This window comes from Mya arenaria, chromosome 11, assembly GCF_026914265.1.
Source record: "Mya arenaria isolate MELC-2E11 chromosome 11, ASM2691426v1".
NCBI classification, from domain to species: Eukaryota; Metazoa; Mollusca; class Bivalvia; order Myida; family Myidae; genus Mya; species Mya arenaria.
Genome location: NC_069132.1, coordinates 16,107,316 through 16,125,037, shown reverse-complemented (window position 1 = coordinate 16,125,037; position 17,722 = coordinate 16,107,316). Strand labels below are relative to the sequence as shown.

The window sequence follows — 17,722 nt, the reverse complement described above, 5'->3', positions numbered from 1 at the left end:
AACTTCACCAAATATTTTGTTTGCAATGGAACACATCAAAGTGCTACCTTACTGTAAATTAAATCATATCTAAAACGTCAGTACCTGAATATATGAAGTGATTACACAGATTTACCAGCAAATGAAACCTTCAACATCTCTAAATATATACATGTGCAAGTTAAATCTTCAAGGGCAAGCACTATTGAGGATATATCTAGAATGTACATACAGAGTTCCCTATCCTCGGTCCACATCTGGGGAATGTTGGTCTCTGGGCTGGCACTCTCTAGCCACGCCTGCAGCTCCTGCAATTACAATTGTACATACATCAGGGGTTCTTATAGCCAATCATGGTCAATCCTGAAGAGAAGCTGGGGGCTGTGTTGTATGAGGGATTGGACCCCTTTTGAAATTTTTTCCAAAGTCATTTATATTCATTTCAATTTACTATCTACCATTTTTGATGCAAATGTCCAAGCAAAACACTTTATAATTGTACAATGGTCTCAAGTTGAAAGCTGTCAATCCTAATATCAGGATTATTCCTGCCTTGTTAAGAGATAAACTATTTGTCTTGAATGTTGTCACGTCATTGCCAAAGCATTTGCACAACACCGCTGACGACAAACACTTTAAGTCATTTCTCAACTTGATTTCCAAAAATGATACTAGTCAAATTAAAAGAAAAGTACCGTATTCTGTTTTTAATATTCAAGTATGCATTCTTTATAAAGGCAATGAAATAAATATAAATCAAAGGTATTACCAGATATATCACATAACTATCGAGATACTTAAATCAGAAAGGGACTTAAGTTGAAAAATGACTTAAGAGGTTTTATGAATTCAGGGCAGTTCATTTTTCATTGAAAAACAGATAAGCTTGATGAGTATAGAAATTATTCATGTATAAATCAAATATTGAGTTGCATCATAAATACAGACTGTATAAAGCAACAGTATTTTCATACAACACATGAGCGAACATTTTCAACTTGTCAACGATTTTTGAAATATCCTGTTATTTTCATAAAATTAATTCATATACATAAGTTGAAAAATTTCACTTGGATGCTTTATGAATATAGCCCCATATTTACAAAATGTTCGATGTAAAACAGCTACAACATCCAAACTCGTGCGGACCACAAATCTTACCTTTAACATTTTCTGATAGCACATAATGCAAAAGTGAATATATTCTAAAGGTGCATGACCACGAGTGATACCGTGTACAATACTGAATACAGCTTTAATGTAGAACCAATACCTTACTATTCATTCATGCCTTAATCAGTCAAGTATCCCTTTATTTATATTCACAAATAAAGGGTCTAACTCGAGATAAAGAATAATCAACATTTCAATACGGATATGAAAAATATCATAACATAAGCCCTTACTTCTACTATCAAGTGCGGTTTATAACGTGTTTCTTATACATATACTAAACACTAAGGCTAGAGCTGTACATACCCCATTTTTCCTCATCTCATCAACAATGCCCTTGAACTGCCTCATCTGGGCCAGCCTCACCAATGCCTCTTGCTGCAAAGGCAATATGAATATTCATTTTAGATATCACTTTTATTTAGTGTTCCTGTATACAAGCAGTATTTTTTCATAATTGGAATTGCTTTTTTACTGCATCAATTCAATTATACAAATGGTAATTAAATATATTCATCTATAAAAACTTCTTTAATTCTGTTCAATTCAACATTAGAAAACTAGATACCACTTAATTTCATTAATCACCATCCATGATGAGTATACAGAGCCTGTGTAAGGCCCTGCTAACACTCCCACCATTTACTAACCTGAGCCTGTGTGAGGCCCTGCTAACACTCCCTGAGTTATATATCTAATCCTGTGTGAGGCCCTGCTAACACTCCCACCATTTACGAGCCTAATCCTGTGTGAAGCTCTGCTAACACTCCCACCATTTACTAACATGAGCCTGTGTAAGGCCCTGCTAACACTCCCACCATTTACTAACATGAGCCTGTGTAAGGCCCTGCTAACACTCCCACCATTTACTAACATGAGCCTGTGTAAGGCCCTGCTAACACTCCCACCATTTACTAGCCTAATCCTGTGTGAGGCCCTGCTAACACTTCCACCATTTACTAACCTAAGCCTGTGTAAGGCCCTGCTAACACTCCCACCATTTACTAACATGAGCCTGTGTAAGGCCCTGCTAACACTCCCACCATTTACTAGCCTAATCCTGTGTGAGGCCCTGCTAACACTTCCACCATTTACTAACCTGAGTCTGTGTAAGGCCCTGCTAACACTCCAACCATTTACTAACCTGAGCCTGTGTAAGGCCCTGCTAACACTCCCACCATTTACTAACATGAGCCTGTGTAAGGCCCTGCTAACACTCCCACCATTTACTAACATGAGCCTGTGTAAGGCCCTGCTAACACTCCCACCATTTACTAGCCTAATCCTGTGTGAGGCCCTGCTAACACTCCAAGCATTTACTAACCTGAGCCTGTGTAAGGCCCTGCTAATACTCCCACCATTTACTAACCTGAGCCTGTGTAAGGCCCTGCTAACACTCCCACCATTTACTAACCTGAGCCTGTGTAAGGCCCTGCTAACACTCCCACCATTTACTAACCTGAGCCTGTGTGAGGCCCTGCTAACACTCCCTGAGTTATATATCTAATCCTGTGTGAGGCCCTGCTAACACTCCCACCATATACGAGCCTAATCCTGTGTGAGGCCCTGCTAACACTCCCACCATTAACTAGCCTAATCCTGTGTGAGGCCCTGCTAACACTCCCACAATTTACGAGCCTAATCCTGTGTGAGGCCCTGCTAACACTCCCACCATTTACTAGCCTAATCCTGTGTGAGGCCCTGCTAACACTCCAAGCATTTACTAGGCTTATCCTGTGTGAGGCCCTGCTAACACTCACCCCATTTACTAGACTGCTCCTGTGTGAGGCTCTGCTAACACTCCCCCCATTTTCTGCCGTACACTCCCCTGGTTACCTACCAGAGTCTGTGTCAGGCCCTGCTAACGCTCCCCCCATTTTCTGCCGAACACTCCCCTGGTTACCTACCAGAGTCTGTGTAAGGCCCTGCTAACACTCCCCCCATTTTCAGATGAACACTCCCCTAGTTACCTACCAGAGTCTGTGTGAGGCTCTCCTAATGCTCCCGCCATTTTCTAATCTGAGTCTGTGTGAGGCCCTGCTAACTCAAAACAGTTACCTACCTGTGTTTGTGTAAGACCCTGTATCTGTGGCGGGATCTTTCCCGTCAGCAAGGTTTCCTGGCTCCTCAAGAACTGATGGAACTCACTGTCATAGGTTGACTCACTGCCGCAAAAAAGAGGGGAACTCAAGGTTATATTTGAACATAAAAACCATTTTCTCTTAATAACAATCTGAAAAAGCCCTTCACAAGCATGTTTTATAAACAAGAGGGCCATGTTACCCCTACATCGCTCATATGATTGGACAAAGGGTTTTAAAGTTATGGATGTCACCTGCCCAAACGCTCCCCTCTACAAACAAGAGCTGTCATAGTATGTGACGAATGCCCCCGAATGTGACATTGACCTATGAACAAGGTCAGTACATGAAATTTAAAGATCAAACAAATACATACTTAAAGTTATTTTAAATTGCCTCTGAACATAAAAAATATCACCCATACTTGACAACCTACATTCTTATGTCCTTATATTCAGCATTCCATTGTGAATAAACACTAAGTGTATCTTTCACCTTAGAGGTAGGGACATGGGTCTTGCACGTGACACGTCGTCTTGGTATGTCCAACACATGTGGCAAGTAATTTTAAAATCTGTCCATACAAGAAAAAGTTACAGCCCGGACACGACAACCTATACTCTATGTCATTATATGCAGCATTCCATTGTGAATAAACACCTAAGTGTGACCTTGACCTTAGAGGTAGGGAAACGGTTCTTGCACGCGACACATTGTCTTGGTATGTCGAACACATGTGGCAAGTTATTTTAAAATCTGTCCATACAAGGGAAAGTTACAGCCCGGACACGACAACCTATACTCTATGCCTTTTATATGCAGCATTCCATTGGGAATAAACACCTAAGTGTGACCTTGACCTTAGAGGTAGGGACATGGTTCTTGCACGCGACACTTTGTCTTCGTCGTCATGTGGCAAGTTATTTTAAAATCAGTCCATAATATTCTGAGTTATTGAGTCGGACGGACCTTTGGGGGCATAAAAAAAATTAAAAGATACAAATGGCCATAACTTTTACAAAATTTAAGTTGGATTTATATACCTTGTCACAGAACTTGTCCCATAAGAGCACATTTTTACTGTGAATAAGTTCATTAAGTTGGAAGTTGAGATCTTCAATAATTGTAAAACAATTTTTCACATATTTCCCCCCTCTCCACTCCTACTACTGCAGACTCCTTAAAAGCCCATATTTCCCCTCTCCCCTCCTACCTCTGCACACTCTTTATAAGCCCAGACTATCCTCTCCCCTTCTTCCTCTGCAAATTTTTTAGAGCCCATATTCCCCACTCCTCCTTCCTTTGCACACACTTTATAAGCCTATATTCCCCCCTCCCCTCCTACTTCTGCCACTTTTTATAGGCCCATATAGGCCCACTCCCCTCCTACCTCTGCCGCTTTTTATAGGCCCATATAGGCCCCCTCCCCTCCTACCTCTGCACACACTTTATAAGCCCAGATTTTCCTCCTCCCCTCCTACCTCTACACACACTTTATAAGCCCAGATTTCCCCCTCTCCTATCTCTGCACACACTTTATAAGCCCAGATTCCAACCCCCTCCCCTCCTACCTCTGAACGCACTTTATAAGCCCAGACTCCCTCCTCCTCTCCTACCCCAGCACGCACTTTATAAGCCCATATTCCTCCCCCCCTCCCCTCCTACCTCTGCATGTACTTTATAAGCCCAGATTTTCCCCCGCCCCTCCTACCTCTGCATGCACTTTATAAGCCCAGATTTCCCCCCTCCCCTCCTACCTCTGCACACACTTTATAAGCCCAGATTTCCCCCTCTCCTCCTACCTCTGCACGCACTTTATAAGCCCAGATTCCACCCCACTCCCCTCCTACCTCTGCACGCACTTTATAAGCCCAGATTCCCCCTGCACACACTTTATAAGCCCATAATTCACCCCTCCCCCCCCTACCTCCCCATTCCCCCACTCCCCTCCTTCCTCTGCACGCACTTTATAAGCCCAAATTTCACACCTCCCCTCCTACCTCTGCACACACTTTATAAGCCCATATATCATCCCTTCCCTCCTACCTCTGCATGCTCTTCAGGTAGATCCTGGCCAGCTGGATGGCAAACGTGATTCTGTCCTCATGTAGCATACCACGTCCCACATGGCTGTATGTGTCCTGGATAAAACAAAATGTAACTTAAACATTGTCCTGATTGTTCAGATCTTTGTTTAAGTTAATAACATTGTTGACGGCATCATTGTTAACTTTTAAAGGTGAAATATAAAATGATATGATCATATATTTAAACAAAACGAGCTCACTTGTTGATAACAGTTGTCTCAACATGTGTAAGAAGTACTGCAGATCACAAGTGTGCCCACGAAACTTAGAAGTAATGATTTGAAAGTTGACAATGATGAAGTTAACAATGTTTTAACAATGTTATTAACTGTTGACTTCAACAAAGTTTTGAACAATCAGCACATGACAAGGCAATTTGCACATAAACAGACAATAGTTAAAAATTCAAATTAAACGGAAAATTGAAGACTAGATTTTACCACATTTGGCCCTGATGGTGGCTTAACTTTCAATGGAAGAACTATAATTTGCTTCATTCTAACAGGCCCAGTTCTGTACAACAATTTCATACCAGGAAGAGTTCCTGTGTGATGATGTCAAGACGAGGGGTATACTCCTTCACTCCGGACAGTTTCTGGCTGGCCAGAACAGCGTGGAAGATCTCCAGGAAGAACTGCAGCGAGTACTGGTACAGGAAGTGCACCTGCAACACAAAAGGAAATATGTTACTATTTTAGTATGAATAAGTTTAGTACTTCCATCAATTAAGACAAAAGAAACTGAAGGTATCAGTTTTAAAGACACTCTATGTGGTACACAACTGTGTTTACCTGTTGAAGGGCCTCCAGGGTGAAGTAAATACTGGAGCAGCTAGTGGCAAGGGGCAGGTATTGCTGGGAAGTGGTCTCCACCTCGGCCATCACAACATCTGTTTCCTCCATTTTGCGAGCCACTTCTGCAGCCTCTTTCTTCAGCGTCTCGAGGTGCGAGATGATGCTGTCGTCGTCCAGAATGCGACCCTTCACGTCATTGAGAGCCTGTAGCAGAGATTTCTCCAGCTGTCGCAGTCGCACCTGGAACTCTCCCTGCAGCTTCAGGAGGTCGGACCTCTTCTCATCAACATCTGGCCTTTCAGCCTTCAACACCTGTAAAGGACAAACAATTCTCAATACTGTATTGGTATGGCTCTATGAATTGAAAACAGCTGTTCGATACATGAAAAGAGTTATGTGAATTATTATTGAGAGTAACTTGCTACAGCCCAGTATTTATAAAACTATCTTAAAATGGTGTCAAGCCAAGAAAACATTAATGGTTTTATAATCAGCGAGACATACATACATGGATGAGGAAGGGTAAAATAACAGGGAGGTATACTTTCATGTTTGGCACAGGGTAAAATAACATTGAGATATACTTACATGGTTGAGGCACTGATCCTGCAGACTGCTGCGGGTGACAGTGAAGTTGACAAACGTCACCCTGGAGCACAGGTCTGGGGGGAACTCAACCTGTAGAGACACATTTATATTCATTTTCAGATCTGGAAGCAGAGTATATAAACTACTGGTATGTTACTTAGCTAATTGGTTAATTACAAAAAAAATTAAAAGTGCCAACATAAAACCTCGACAACAAGCTCATTCCTTGCTAAGCCTGCATACTCACATTAGGGTCCCTGGTGGAGAGGAAGATGGTAAAGGAAGGTGAGAGATCAATGTCCTGGTCGCCAAGGGTGATGAGGACACGCCCACCTGTACGTCGTAACTCGCGGTTCAATACTGGGTTAAGGATCGGGTCATAACTCTCCACATCCTAAAATACAAAATGTATGTCCCAATCAAGATTTCCAATGGACCTTGAAAATAAAGCATGTGACTGGGTGAAAGTACTCCCATTTTAATGAATATTTAAAAGTATTTTATTTACATGTTATTAGTACTGTACTTCTTAATGAATACATATTGAGAATATCCATAAAAGTAACATAATTAGCAAAAAAAAAACATAAGGTACAAACCTGGACCAGCAGAGGGTTGCCAAATCTGAGTGCACTCTCAAGATTCTTTCTGAACGAATCATCAAGGAAACTGAAATAAATCAAGTGAGGTATAAGACATAACGTCTTTCCAACATATCCAACAAAAGTTAAATAGAATACATTAATCTTTCTGATGCAGTAAAATTATGTTTTAAACGTTTCAATGCTTGTTTTCATAACTTCTTACAAAAACAAATGTTTGATTGTCTTGAGGGAATTTACATCAAAAAGTCTATCAACGATACTTGAGCCTTACTTCTAAGAGTTATGCCTGTAGCTTACCTGGTTTTGGTTATCTTCCTGTCCCTGTACTCGTTCATGATGAAGGCAGTTGCCTGGCCTGAGGGGTCAATGATCAGGGGGTACCGATTGTACCTCTTCAGCATGATGGCATTCTCTGCACACAGGTCATCAGTCGGCAAGGCATTAGCCGTCCATCTCAGGCGCTCATCAGCATTAGACAAGTACTGAAGGTAAAATACATACAGCATCAAGTATCACATAACAAAACATTTTCCTTTGTATAGATAGTTTAAAGAAAAGGCATTATATTTATATGTAATTTGAATGCATAATGTAGGTTGTACCAAAGCATTCCTTTTTATATGAGTATTTGATATATTACATATAGAATGTTCACATATTTAAAACTGCGCTTACCTCGACCCTGGCAAGGTCCGATCTGAACTGGACACTGGCCTTCTGCAGGTGGGTTGACCACACTGTGAAAAGGTTGCGCCTCATCATCTGATCAAAGTATCCTGAAACACAAATGTTCGGCAAATGAAGAATGTTCTACACAGTAAGCTAACTCTTGATGAAATAGAAAATATATTTTTACCAAACAAGATTAAGAGTTTTCATGGGGAAAAACTCAATAACTTAAATATGACAACCACATCTTTTAACAATTGGTCAAACACCATTGGAATGAATTTACACAATTAATGGCCCCAGCACATACCAGCATAAGCCATGAAGGCAGATGAAAGGAGGACGTCTCCTATGATGGTGGCCATCTGGTTCTTGAAAGTAAGACTGCCCGCCTCCCAGCGACCTTTCTCAGCTCCCAGGGAGTCTAGAAGAGCTACACTCCGCTCAACCTGCAGGGGAAAGCAACTTGTTAAGAAGAACAGAAATGAGCATATTAAGGAGTGAAACAAAAAACATTCTAACCACTTCATTATCTTGTGTTAATTAGAACCATTTTGCCTTCACCCCTCCATATAATTGTATAGAAACTCCTACAAACATACACATAAGTTAGAGACAAATATGAACATATAGCTTCCTACAGCTCATGCCTATAGTCAGACATAAGAATTTATGAAAATCTTCCAATGGTACAGAATAATGACTATCAACTTGGGGATAATGTCCACACTGACCTTCATCTCGACAGCGGAGAGGTCAGCCTTGATGGCCTGTGCCTGAGAGATGAGAAGGGCGTACTCCTCCTTGTACTTGGAGATGGAGCGTTCCAGGTCGGCAATCACCTTCATCACCTCGTCACCCTTCAGCTTGTTCTCCTCAGCCTGGCTCTCCAGGGCACCCAATTCATTACGTAGTGGCTCCACACGCTTCAACATGTCGGCATAGTTGATCTGTGGGATAAAGAGTTAAGCATAAAATTATAATAATTATATATATATATTTTCCAGTACTGTACTCTTCATAGCCAATGGGTTACAAGATTTGATGACTGCATGAAAATGATTGTTCTGTTGTCTTTAAAAGGTATCTTCATTAATTTTAAGATATTTTATATGCTTTAATCTTTGGTATGTCCATATCAACCCACTTACCTGAGCAATGGCCCACTTGACCATGGGACCGCATGCCAAACTGGCCCTGTTCACCTTTTCATAGTTGAAGTCAGGGTTGCTCAGGTACTTGTTCTTCATCTTATCACGGATAGCGTCCCTGTTAAACATTGTATTGGTGTAAATTTCAGTACAGGGATTTCAGTGACACATTCATACATGCATATCAATACAGTCAATAAAACACTGGTCTTACAAAGAGTATCTTCATTCTGAGAATATTTCAAATACTGCTGAGATACTAGTGATGTTCAATGTCAGGTTATTAAGGTTCCAATCATGATGATTAAGTGTCAAATCTTTTTGAAATTTACCAGCTTCTAGAACCATCGTTTGGGTATTTAACGGTAATACTGTTATTTTAAAATTATCTCCGATATGCAATTTTGGATGCCTACTCAAACACCATGGCTTCATCAAATTGTAGCAGTTTCAATTTATAGAAATAACATCCTTAAACTGATCAATCAAAACAGATTAAATTTTGGTTTACTTTAAAGAAATCTTCCGGCTGTTAAGGAAAGAAACAAAATAATAGCACTCTAACAAATTCTACAAACGTCAATAGCTTGAATATTATTGAACATGTTTTTAAATTTCATTGACAAATACCAAACAAATATGCATAACAACCCCAATTCAAACCAAAATAAAACCATTTCAAAATGCTTGGACTAACTAGCTCAGGAAAATAATTGTTTATATCTTATGCTCATTTTACAATTATATTCACCCACTGTAAATGTCTGATTTTTGGATTTAATCCAAATGATTAAGAAACAATACAAAGCTAAATTGGCTCCATTAAAGTGAAGAATGTCCCTGCGATTTTACCCCATGTATGATAGGCCTGTTATACAAAAGCACATTTTCACAAGATGTTCTAATTATTGTTGTCCTGTGATACAAAAAATGTTTTTTTATATAATATCAAACATTTCTTTCTTTAAATAATTTATACCAGATATAACATTTGATAACATTAGATACTGATAAACATAACACTTTCACATAGCACAAACAAAACAATCACAAATCATACCTGTCAGTTTAAGGAATGCAAGGTAAGGCCTATTTTTTTAACCGAGTTAAGGGAAATGGTCTGAAAAATGTTAGGTAGGGTGGGAACAAAGTTCTTTATTTTTTATTCTGTAAGTCCAGTCAAAATAGCAAAGGCAGTCGTGAATGCTTACAATGACATTTCTGTGTATAATGTTTGAATTTTTTCAATCAGCACAAATGATTTCGCGTTCAAAAACAACTAAAATCATATTATCTTTATATCTGGTGTCAAAAATCTTTGGATCAAGGGATTTTGCCAGTAAAGGTTGCCCTAAACAAAGGTGTTTTTTTAGGCCTTACAAGCATTTTTTCGCAATATTCAACAACAGATATTTCAAAATACAGATCAAAGCATCATGGAGTTTCTACCAGGTAGTCTTTAAACCTGAATCTTGTGTTCTCATACAAGCAAATTACATGAACCAAAGAGTTCACAATCACCTCATTGCAAGAAACCAAACCTGAACAAAAAACCTCAGTAACTTATCTAACAATATTCTAAATGATCAATTCATTCTATATCTTGTTATTTATAACAGGGGTAATTAAAATCAGCAAACACAGGTCCTGAACACTATCAAGCGTAAACCAAATTGTATTGGAAATAGAAACAAGTCATTTATAATCTGTAACTAACCAAAGCATTTTTCACAGCAATCATTTGGTATCAAACATGATAACCACAACCAGGATAACCCAGGGTCTCCATGCTACACTTACGTCATATCATCAGTATTGAGGCCAACTATTTTACTAATGAAGTCATCCTTGACAATTATGCCCCTGATAGACTTCCAATCAGTCGAGTTTTCTCCAAGCAGGAGACATATTGACTCCAGTGTGTTCTTCACAGCCTGTGGAGGGTTCGCCATTGAACGAATCTCAACCAAGTCTTTCTTCTTGATTGATTTAACAGCTACAAACCAAGATGACACAATTTTAGTTAGCTATTAAGAAAGCAGAAACACTCAGTGGTCCCTACTGGCCTTGTGATCACTGTTTTTCAAAACTTTTCAAGGTATTATTTAGAAGAAAGTGCTCACACTATTCTATTGTAAATCCGCACATGGCCAGATATTTAACCGCTGAATGTTCCTTGTACATGAACATTATAAAACACTACTTACGTAATGTCATCAGTCCTAAAGTTAACAATGCTTGAGATGAAGTTATCTCCCATGATAGCAGATCGTATTCCCTTCCAGTCTGTGTCGGACTTGCCGAGCATCATGATGATGGCCTCGAGGGCAACTTTAACAAGCGGTGGGGGAGTGGGCATGGCTCGGATTTCTGCGAGGTGCTGCTTCTTTATGGATTTGACAGCTGGTGGGGCATGGCAGGGGAGGGAAGAGTGTGCAGATAAATACATTTTACAACAACATGCAAGAATAGAGCCAATACACTATGAAAGGGAAATCAAATCTTTTTTTTTTTAATGAATTGAGAATTTTGTAAACAATTTCATGATGCAGCTGTTTATTTGTTGCATTCATTCCTAACATTAAGAATGATTTCCCTTTCTAACACCAAATAAACAAAGGAAATGATCGACAGGTTTTATACAGTCACACTCACACGCAAAGTAACATTTTTCTAGCAAAATCACATTGTTTCAACAGATTTATATGCATTGCCATACATTGAATTATTATGCATGCTGTTGACAGTACAAAACCTGTTAAATCAAGCATCAAGAGAGAAGTTTCAAATATATTGGGTGTGAATCAATTAATAGATATTAATAATTGCGTTAACTATGAACGTATGAACATCAGTACAATGTATAATAAAGTAATACAATCCTAAAGCTTCACGACCTAAAAAAACATTCCTTAAAATACTAACAAATATGGAAAATTGATTAATGCTATAAGTAATTGTTATTGTTTTAATCAGTAATTAAACTCGGGCATTTTAACACTGAAATTCTCTTGCAAGTTAGTATGGTATATTTTGTTACTGAAATAATCCTTTCAAACCCAGATGGTAATCAGATGATATTTTGTGGACTTGCAAGACGCATACATGATATGTTAACATTTGTGGCAACATTCTTAACCATCTTTCCGTTGTATTATGATTGGTATAAGAATATATGGATATAAGAAAAGGGATAACAAAAGCCATGGGAGCAAGTAATGTTTGGCTTATAAGATTTACTGGAAACACCCTTCCAAAATAATAATAATGGCGTTTTAACTAAAGTATATTAATAAAACTCCTGAATGATTTTGCACAAAAAAATAACTTTATTTGGGTTAATAGTTGGGCATTTTAAATGTCCCCTCTCTTAAAAGCATTTACAGTTCCACAACATAAAAAACTAACCACAAAGCAAATTAAGGAAAAAAAGGAAGCAAACTGAAAGGCACACTTCCCCCAGACCCTTGATGTCTTACGTCCGATGGTTTTATACATTACTGTTCAATGAACTGCTTTGCACAACAAAAGTCACTCAATGTCAATGAACCATGTAGATTGGGAGGCAAAACGGGATGGAATTTCAGTACATGTTATTTGACAAGCATCAACAATCATTGAAAAACAATATAACTTCTGTACTTAATGAATGCATCAACAAACGATATGATGAGATTATTTGTACTGTAAATACGAAGTTATTACAAAACCCATTATTTTGCAATCTCAAAAAGTGTACAGCTTCCTTTTAGAATACCAGGTAGCTGACACTTAATGAAAAGCCTTCAACAGACAAACCCCCAATTAAAACCACCGTTCTAACTATCCCGACCACATGAATCTCCCCCACATACCTTGCTGAGCCTCAATGACAGCCGGCTCCACCTTATCCAGGTCCTCTTTCACGAACACCTGCTTATCCTGGATAACAAGGGTTTGCTCCGCAATGGCTTGCTGAATCTCCTGGGATGTAACCTTCTTACGTTCAGCCTCTTGCTGATCCTTCACCTATACATAGAAAAAAATAAAACATGATTAATGATTGATAATTTTGATATTCTTCCTATGAGTTGTTTATGTACTGTTATTTGTTTAAAACAATGAACATCATAATACAGAATCTGTACCTGTGTGTTATCTTATATTGTATGTACCTACAAGATTGCCAATATTGTTCAAATCAAAGTCCTCACCATCTGTTTGAGTTTGGAGTTTGCAGCGTTGTTTTTCTCCTCGAGCTCAATGCGTTTCACGGACAGAGACTTCTGTAGCTCTCCGACCTGTTTCACAGTGTCATGAATCTTCTGGAGGCCAATGTTCAGATGAAGCTGCTGCTCTTCCAGGTCTGAACGCTTCTCCTGGTACAGCTTGGCCTGCAACAGGGGGTTGAAAATATATGAGTTTGTTTACTTACAATTATCACAAATTTACTAAGTTAGAGTACATTATATAAAGGACAATTGTTTGTTTCCCTGTCAGATTGCGATATAATTCACTGAGTGATCACCAAAAGTATAATCCACTAATAAAATACTTACTTTTGGTGTTCATAAGGTGAAATATATTCCATCTCGCTGTGAACTTGCTAAAAAACAAAATCCTTCAACAAAAAGCATCGCTTTTACCTATCTTGCCCCTTAGAATAAACCCTGGGCAATAAAACATCTCGTTCAAATCTTGTCATCTTATGTAGCCTGACACTTCATTTTCAAATCAGTAAGAACTCAAAACTCACAAAGTGGTTGATAAAGTCCAAATAGTGTCTGGGTGTGATGGCCATTGTGCGGCCGCCACGTTTCTGGAGTCGGGCATTGGCCTGGTGCAGGGATAGGTGCACAAACACGAACGCGTTGATCACCGCATCACGGTGGCCAGGTGGCATGGGCAGGGATGGGAAGGCCACTGGGAAGTTCTCCGGGGCAATGTACTGTCCCTTCTCAAGGTCGACTTTGTTGGTGAACTCACGGCCCACATGGTACAGGGCACGGGTACTCCAGTCTCCTAGCCAGTTCAACACACACCTGAAAATAGCAAAGGGGATGTACAATATCTCTAGTTTGTTTATTCTCAAATAAACATGCTTTGTATATATAGATATGTACATATATTCCCCTACATTACCTAACACCATGTTCACTTAAGTTTAAATGAATACATTTGACTTATATAGTATAATGTGATAAATATTGAAAGCTTATACCTGTTGAAGAGGGCAGGGGAAGTGGCAGCTCTATCCTTCAGGCCCTCTGAGGATGGATTCATGGTGAACACCACATGCAGGTTTTTCATCACCTGTAATATACACACATAACCTTGTTTTGCATGCATATACATCTTATTACAATTCTTTTAAACCTTCACCAGAATAACCATAACTTGTTTCTTGAATGGCGGCTATCTTGCTCTTGTTTTTACATTCATGTGAACCACTAGCACCTGTTGTGTGAACCACTTGTATATGTTGTGTGAACCACTAGTACCTGTTGTGTGAACCACTTGTATATGTTGTGTGAACCACTAGCACCTGCTGTGTGAACCACTTGTATATGTTGTGTGAACCACTAGTACCTGTTGTGTGAACCACTTGTATATGTTGTGTGAACCACTAGTACCTGTTGTGTGAACCACTTGTATATGTTGTGTGAACCACTAGTACCTGTTGTGTGAACCACTTGTATATTTTGTGTGAACCACTAGCACCTGTTGTGTGAACCACTTGTATATGTTGTGTGAACCACTAGCACCTGTTGTGTGAACCACTTGTATATGTTGTGTGAACCACTAGTATATGTTGTGTGAACCACTAGTACCTGTTGTGTGAACCACTTGTATATGTTGTGTGAACCACTTGTATATGTTGTGTGAACCACTAGCACCTGTTGTGTGAACCACTTGTATATGTTGTGTGAACCACTAGCACCTGTTGTGTGAACCACTTGTATATGTTGTGTGAACCACTTGTATATGTTGTGTGAACCACTTGTATATGTTGTGTGAACCACTAGTACCTGTTGTGTGAACCACTTGTATATGTTGTGTGAACCACTTGTATATGTTGTGTGAACCACTTGTATATGTTGTGTGAACCACTAGTACCTGTTGTGTGAACCACTTGTATATGTTGTGTGAACCACTAGCACCTGCTGTGTGAACCACTTGTATATGTTGTGTGAACCACTAGTACCTGTTGTGTGAACCACTTGTACCTGTTGTGTGAACCACTAGTACCTGTTGTGTGAACCACTTGTATATGTTGTGTGAACCACTAGTACCTGTTGTGTGAACCACTTGTATATGTTGTGTGAACCACTTGTATATGTTGTGTGAACCACTTGTATATGTTGTGTGAACCACTAGCACCTGTTGTGTGAACCACTAGTACCTGTTGTGTGAACCACTTGTATATGTTGTGTGAACCACTAGTACCTGTTGTGTGAACCACTTGTATATGTTGTGTGAACCACTAGCACCTGTTGTGTGAACCACTTGTATATGTTGTGTGAACCACTAGTACCTGTTGTGTGAACCACTTGTACAGCTCCTCAGATGTATCCAGCATAGATCCCTCTCGTGTGGCACCCTCCTTACACTGTGTCATCAGGGTCGTGTACTCATCACCCTCAAACAGACCTGGCACCTCACCGTTTGCAAGCAATGTATTCATACGCTCCAGGAAACTTGAATCCAGCACATTAGACTCATCCATGATGAACGCAATCTTCTCACCCTGCAATAATAAATGTTATATAGTTATGTGCTAGGCTTAGTTTGGAATATTTAAAGTACTGTGTTTTAATTATTTGTTGTTAGTAATTATATCTTTAGCAATCATCTGCCTTGTTCTGATTACAATATAATATGTTATGTACTATACAGTTAATCATCAACTATAACATAAATTATACTTTGATAATGGATTGTAGTACCCACCTTACAGCCTGACCTCCTCAGCACAATTCTTAAGTCCTCGTCAAAGTCAGCGGCCATGTACTTGTTGTGAACCTTAATCTGGTAGACCGAAAGACCGTTCATCCAGGCGACAAAACGTGACAGAGTTGTCTTCCCTGCCCCGCTCACACCAATGAGCAGCACGTGACCCTGGGGCTGGCGGAAGATCCGGTCAATACGGAGCACGTGATCCAACACCTCGTCAAACAGTACAAGAGGAACATCTAGCTCTTCCTCATAGAATACCTGGCGGGGTACAAGCAATCATGGGTTATGCAACAGATATTTCTAAGAACAGAGCACAGGACAGAGAAATGTTAATGCAACAGCCTTTCACTGTAATCTTCTGTGTTTGAATGAATATTCACAGGTTTTTTGCCTGAAGTTTTTCTGTTAATATATGTTGCCTTATTTGAATAACTGCATGATGAACATTTTTTCTTCTTTTAAACCCATGTTATATTCCATGCAGTTTACCGGGCCAAAAATAGTTTAAGGACATATGACCTACCTTCAGCCTGGCCTTGGTGTATTCGCGGAGCTCCTCTCTATCAACAGGGCTGTAGTCCTTGGAGAGCCAATTGGAGAAGAGGATGGGGCGAGCGATCGCCTCCTCACGGTTGATGCTAGGGAAGTGCTTCAATGCCACCATGTCCACGTTTGAGTCAGTCCACTGGCGCTCCTCATCCTCTATCAGCCTAAAGAAATAAAAACATGTTTGAGAGTTAGCCTTATCAGCGAAGTAAATCTGTTCAAAAGTTTTTCTATTAAAAACATGCATGTTCGTGTAGAGCTCATCTAATCAAATTTGCCAAAATGATTGCCATACTTGATCATATTACATTTTTAACTGTTTATAATGAGGGTTTAATGTATAGACTATCAGAGTTTGAATCCGAGAAGCACTTTAACAAACTGTCCTTATCAATAATTTTAGTAAATCATTGTTTTTTATATATCTATTTAATCCCAAGATGCCATTTTTAGCCATTTTTAGCCATTTTACCTGTCCTGGAAGAGTCTGAGAGCCTCATGCGCCCAGATCCTGACTAGGCCTTCCACTGAGAGGCTGTCCAGGGGCCGCAGGGCCTCACAGATGCCCCGAACCCACCGCGTCATCTCACGGGGGCTGTACACGTAGTGGGGCTGCATATCTTGGGTAAAACGCTCCTACAAGGGAAGTGTTACAAAGTTGATGTTATAGAAGAAACCAACATGTTAATAATGCAGTTAAAACAATACTGGCAGTTACTTTGGATTTTAACAAGCATATTCGTTGAATTGATATCCCCCGCCTAATTGGGCTAAGTCAAGTAATGGAAATCAATTGTTAGTGAAATATATATATATATGAGTTTGAGTTTGATTGCAACTGTTTGAAATAAAAAATATTGTATATAATGTAGCATTTAGAATTGACCAAGAAACCTAGTTTATGACTCCATGTTACCCAGTTCCAAACTAATCTAAGATATCATCAAGGCAAACATTCTGATCAAGTTTCATGATTGGTCCAGATATATTGCAAAAAAATATAGCCTCTAGAGTGTCCACAAGTTTTTTTTTAAGATTTGACCCAGTGACCTCATTTTTTTACCCCACATGACATACTAGTTTCAAACTATTCCAAGACTTCATCGTGGCAAA

At 39.5% G+C, this 17,722-nt stretch overlaps 1 protein-coding gene across 1 annotated transcript in view; it reads right to left on the bottom strand.

Annotated features, from left to right (window-relative positions):
- The window catches only part of LOC128209011 (cytoplasmic dynein 1 heavy chain 1-like), a 63,012-nt gene that overhangs the window by 6,955 nt on the left and 38,335 nt on the right, over positions 1-17,722 (bottom strand). The window contains 23 exon segments of the mRNA XM_052912808.1: positions 212-287; positions 1,459-1,530; positions 3,215-3,317; positions 5,280-5,374; positions 5,853-5,984; positions 6,112-6,426; positions 6,703-6,792; positions 6,950-7,096; positions 7,302-7,371; positions 7,605-7,789; positions 7,983-8,083; positions 8,287-8,425; positions 8,711-8,926; positions 9,128-9,245; positions 11,335-11,530; positions 12,982-13,135; positions 13,321-13,500; positions 13,863-14,148; positions 14,328-14,419; positions 15,642-15,854; positions 16,058-16,321; positions 16,587-16,773; positions 17,082-17,245. Coding sequence (XP_052768768.1) covers positions 212-287; positions 1,459-1,530; positions 3,215-3,317; positions 5,280-5,374; positions 5,853-5,984; positions 6,112-6,426; positions 6,703-6,792; positions 6,950-7,096; positions 7,302-7,371; positions 7,605-7,789; positions 7,983-8,083; positions 8,287-8,425; positions 8,711-8,926; positions 9,128-9,245; positions 11,335-11,530; positions 12,982-13,135; positions 13,321-13,500; positions 13,863-14,148; positions 14,328-14,419; positions 15,642-15,854; positions 16,058-16,321; positions 16,587-16,773; positions 17,082-17,245 — 3,595 coding nt within the window.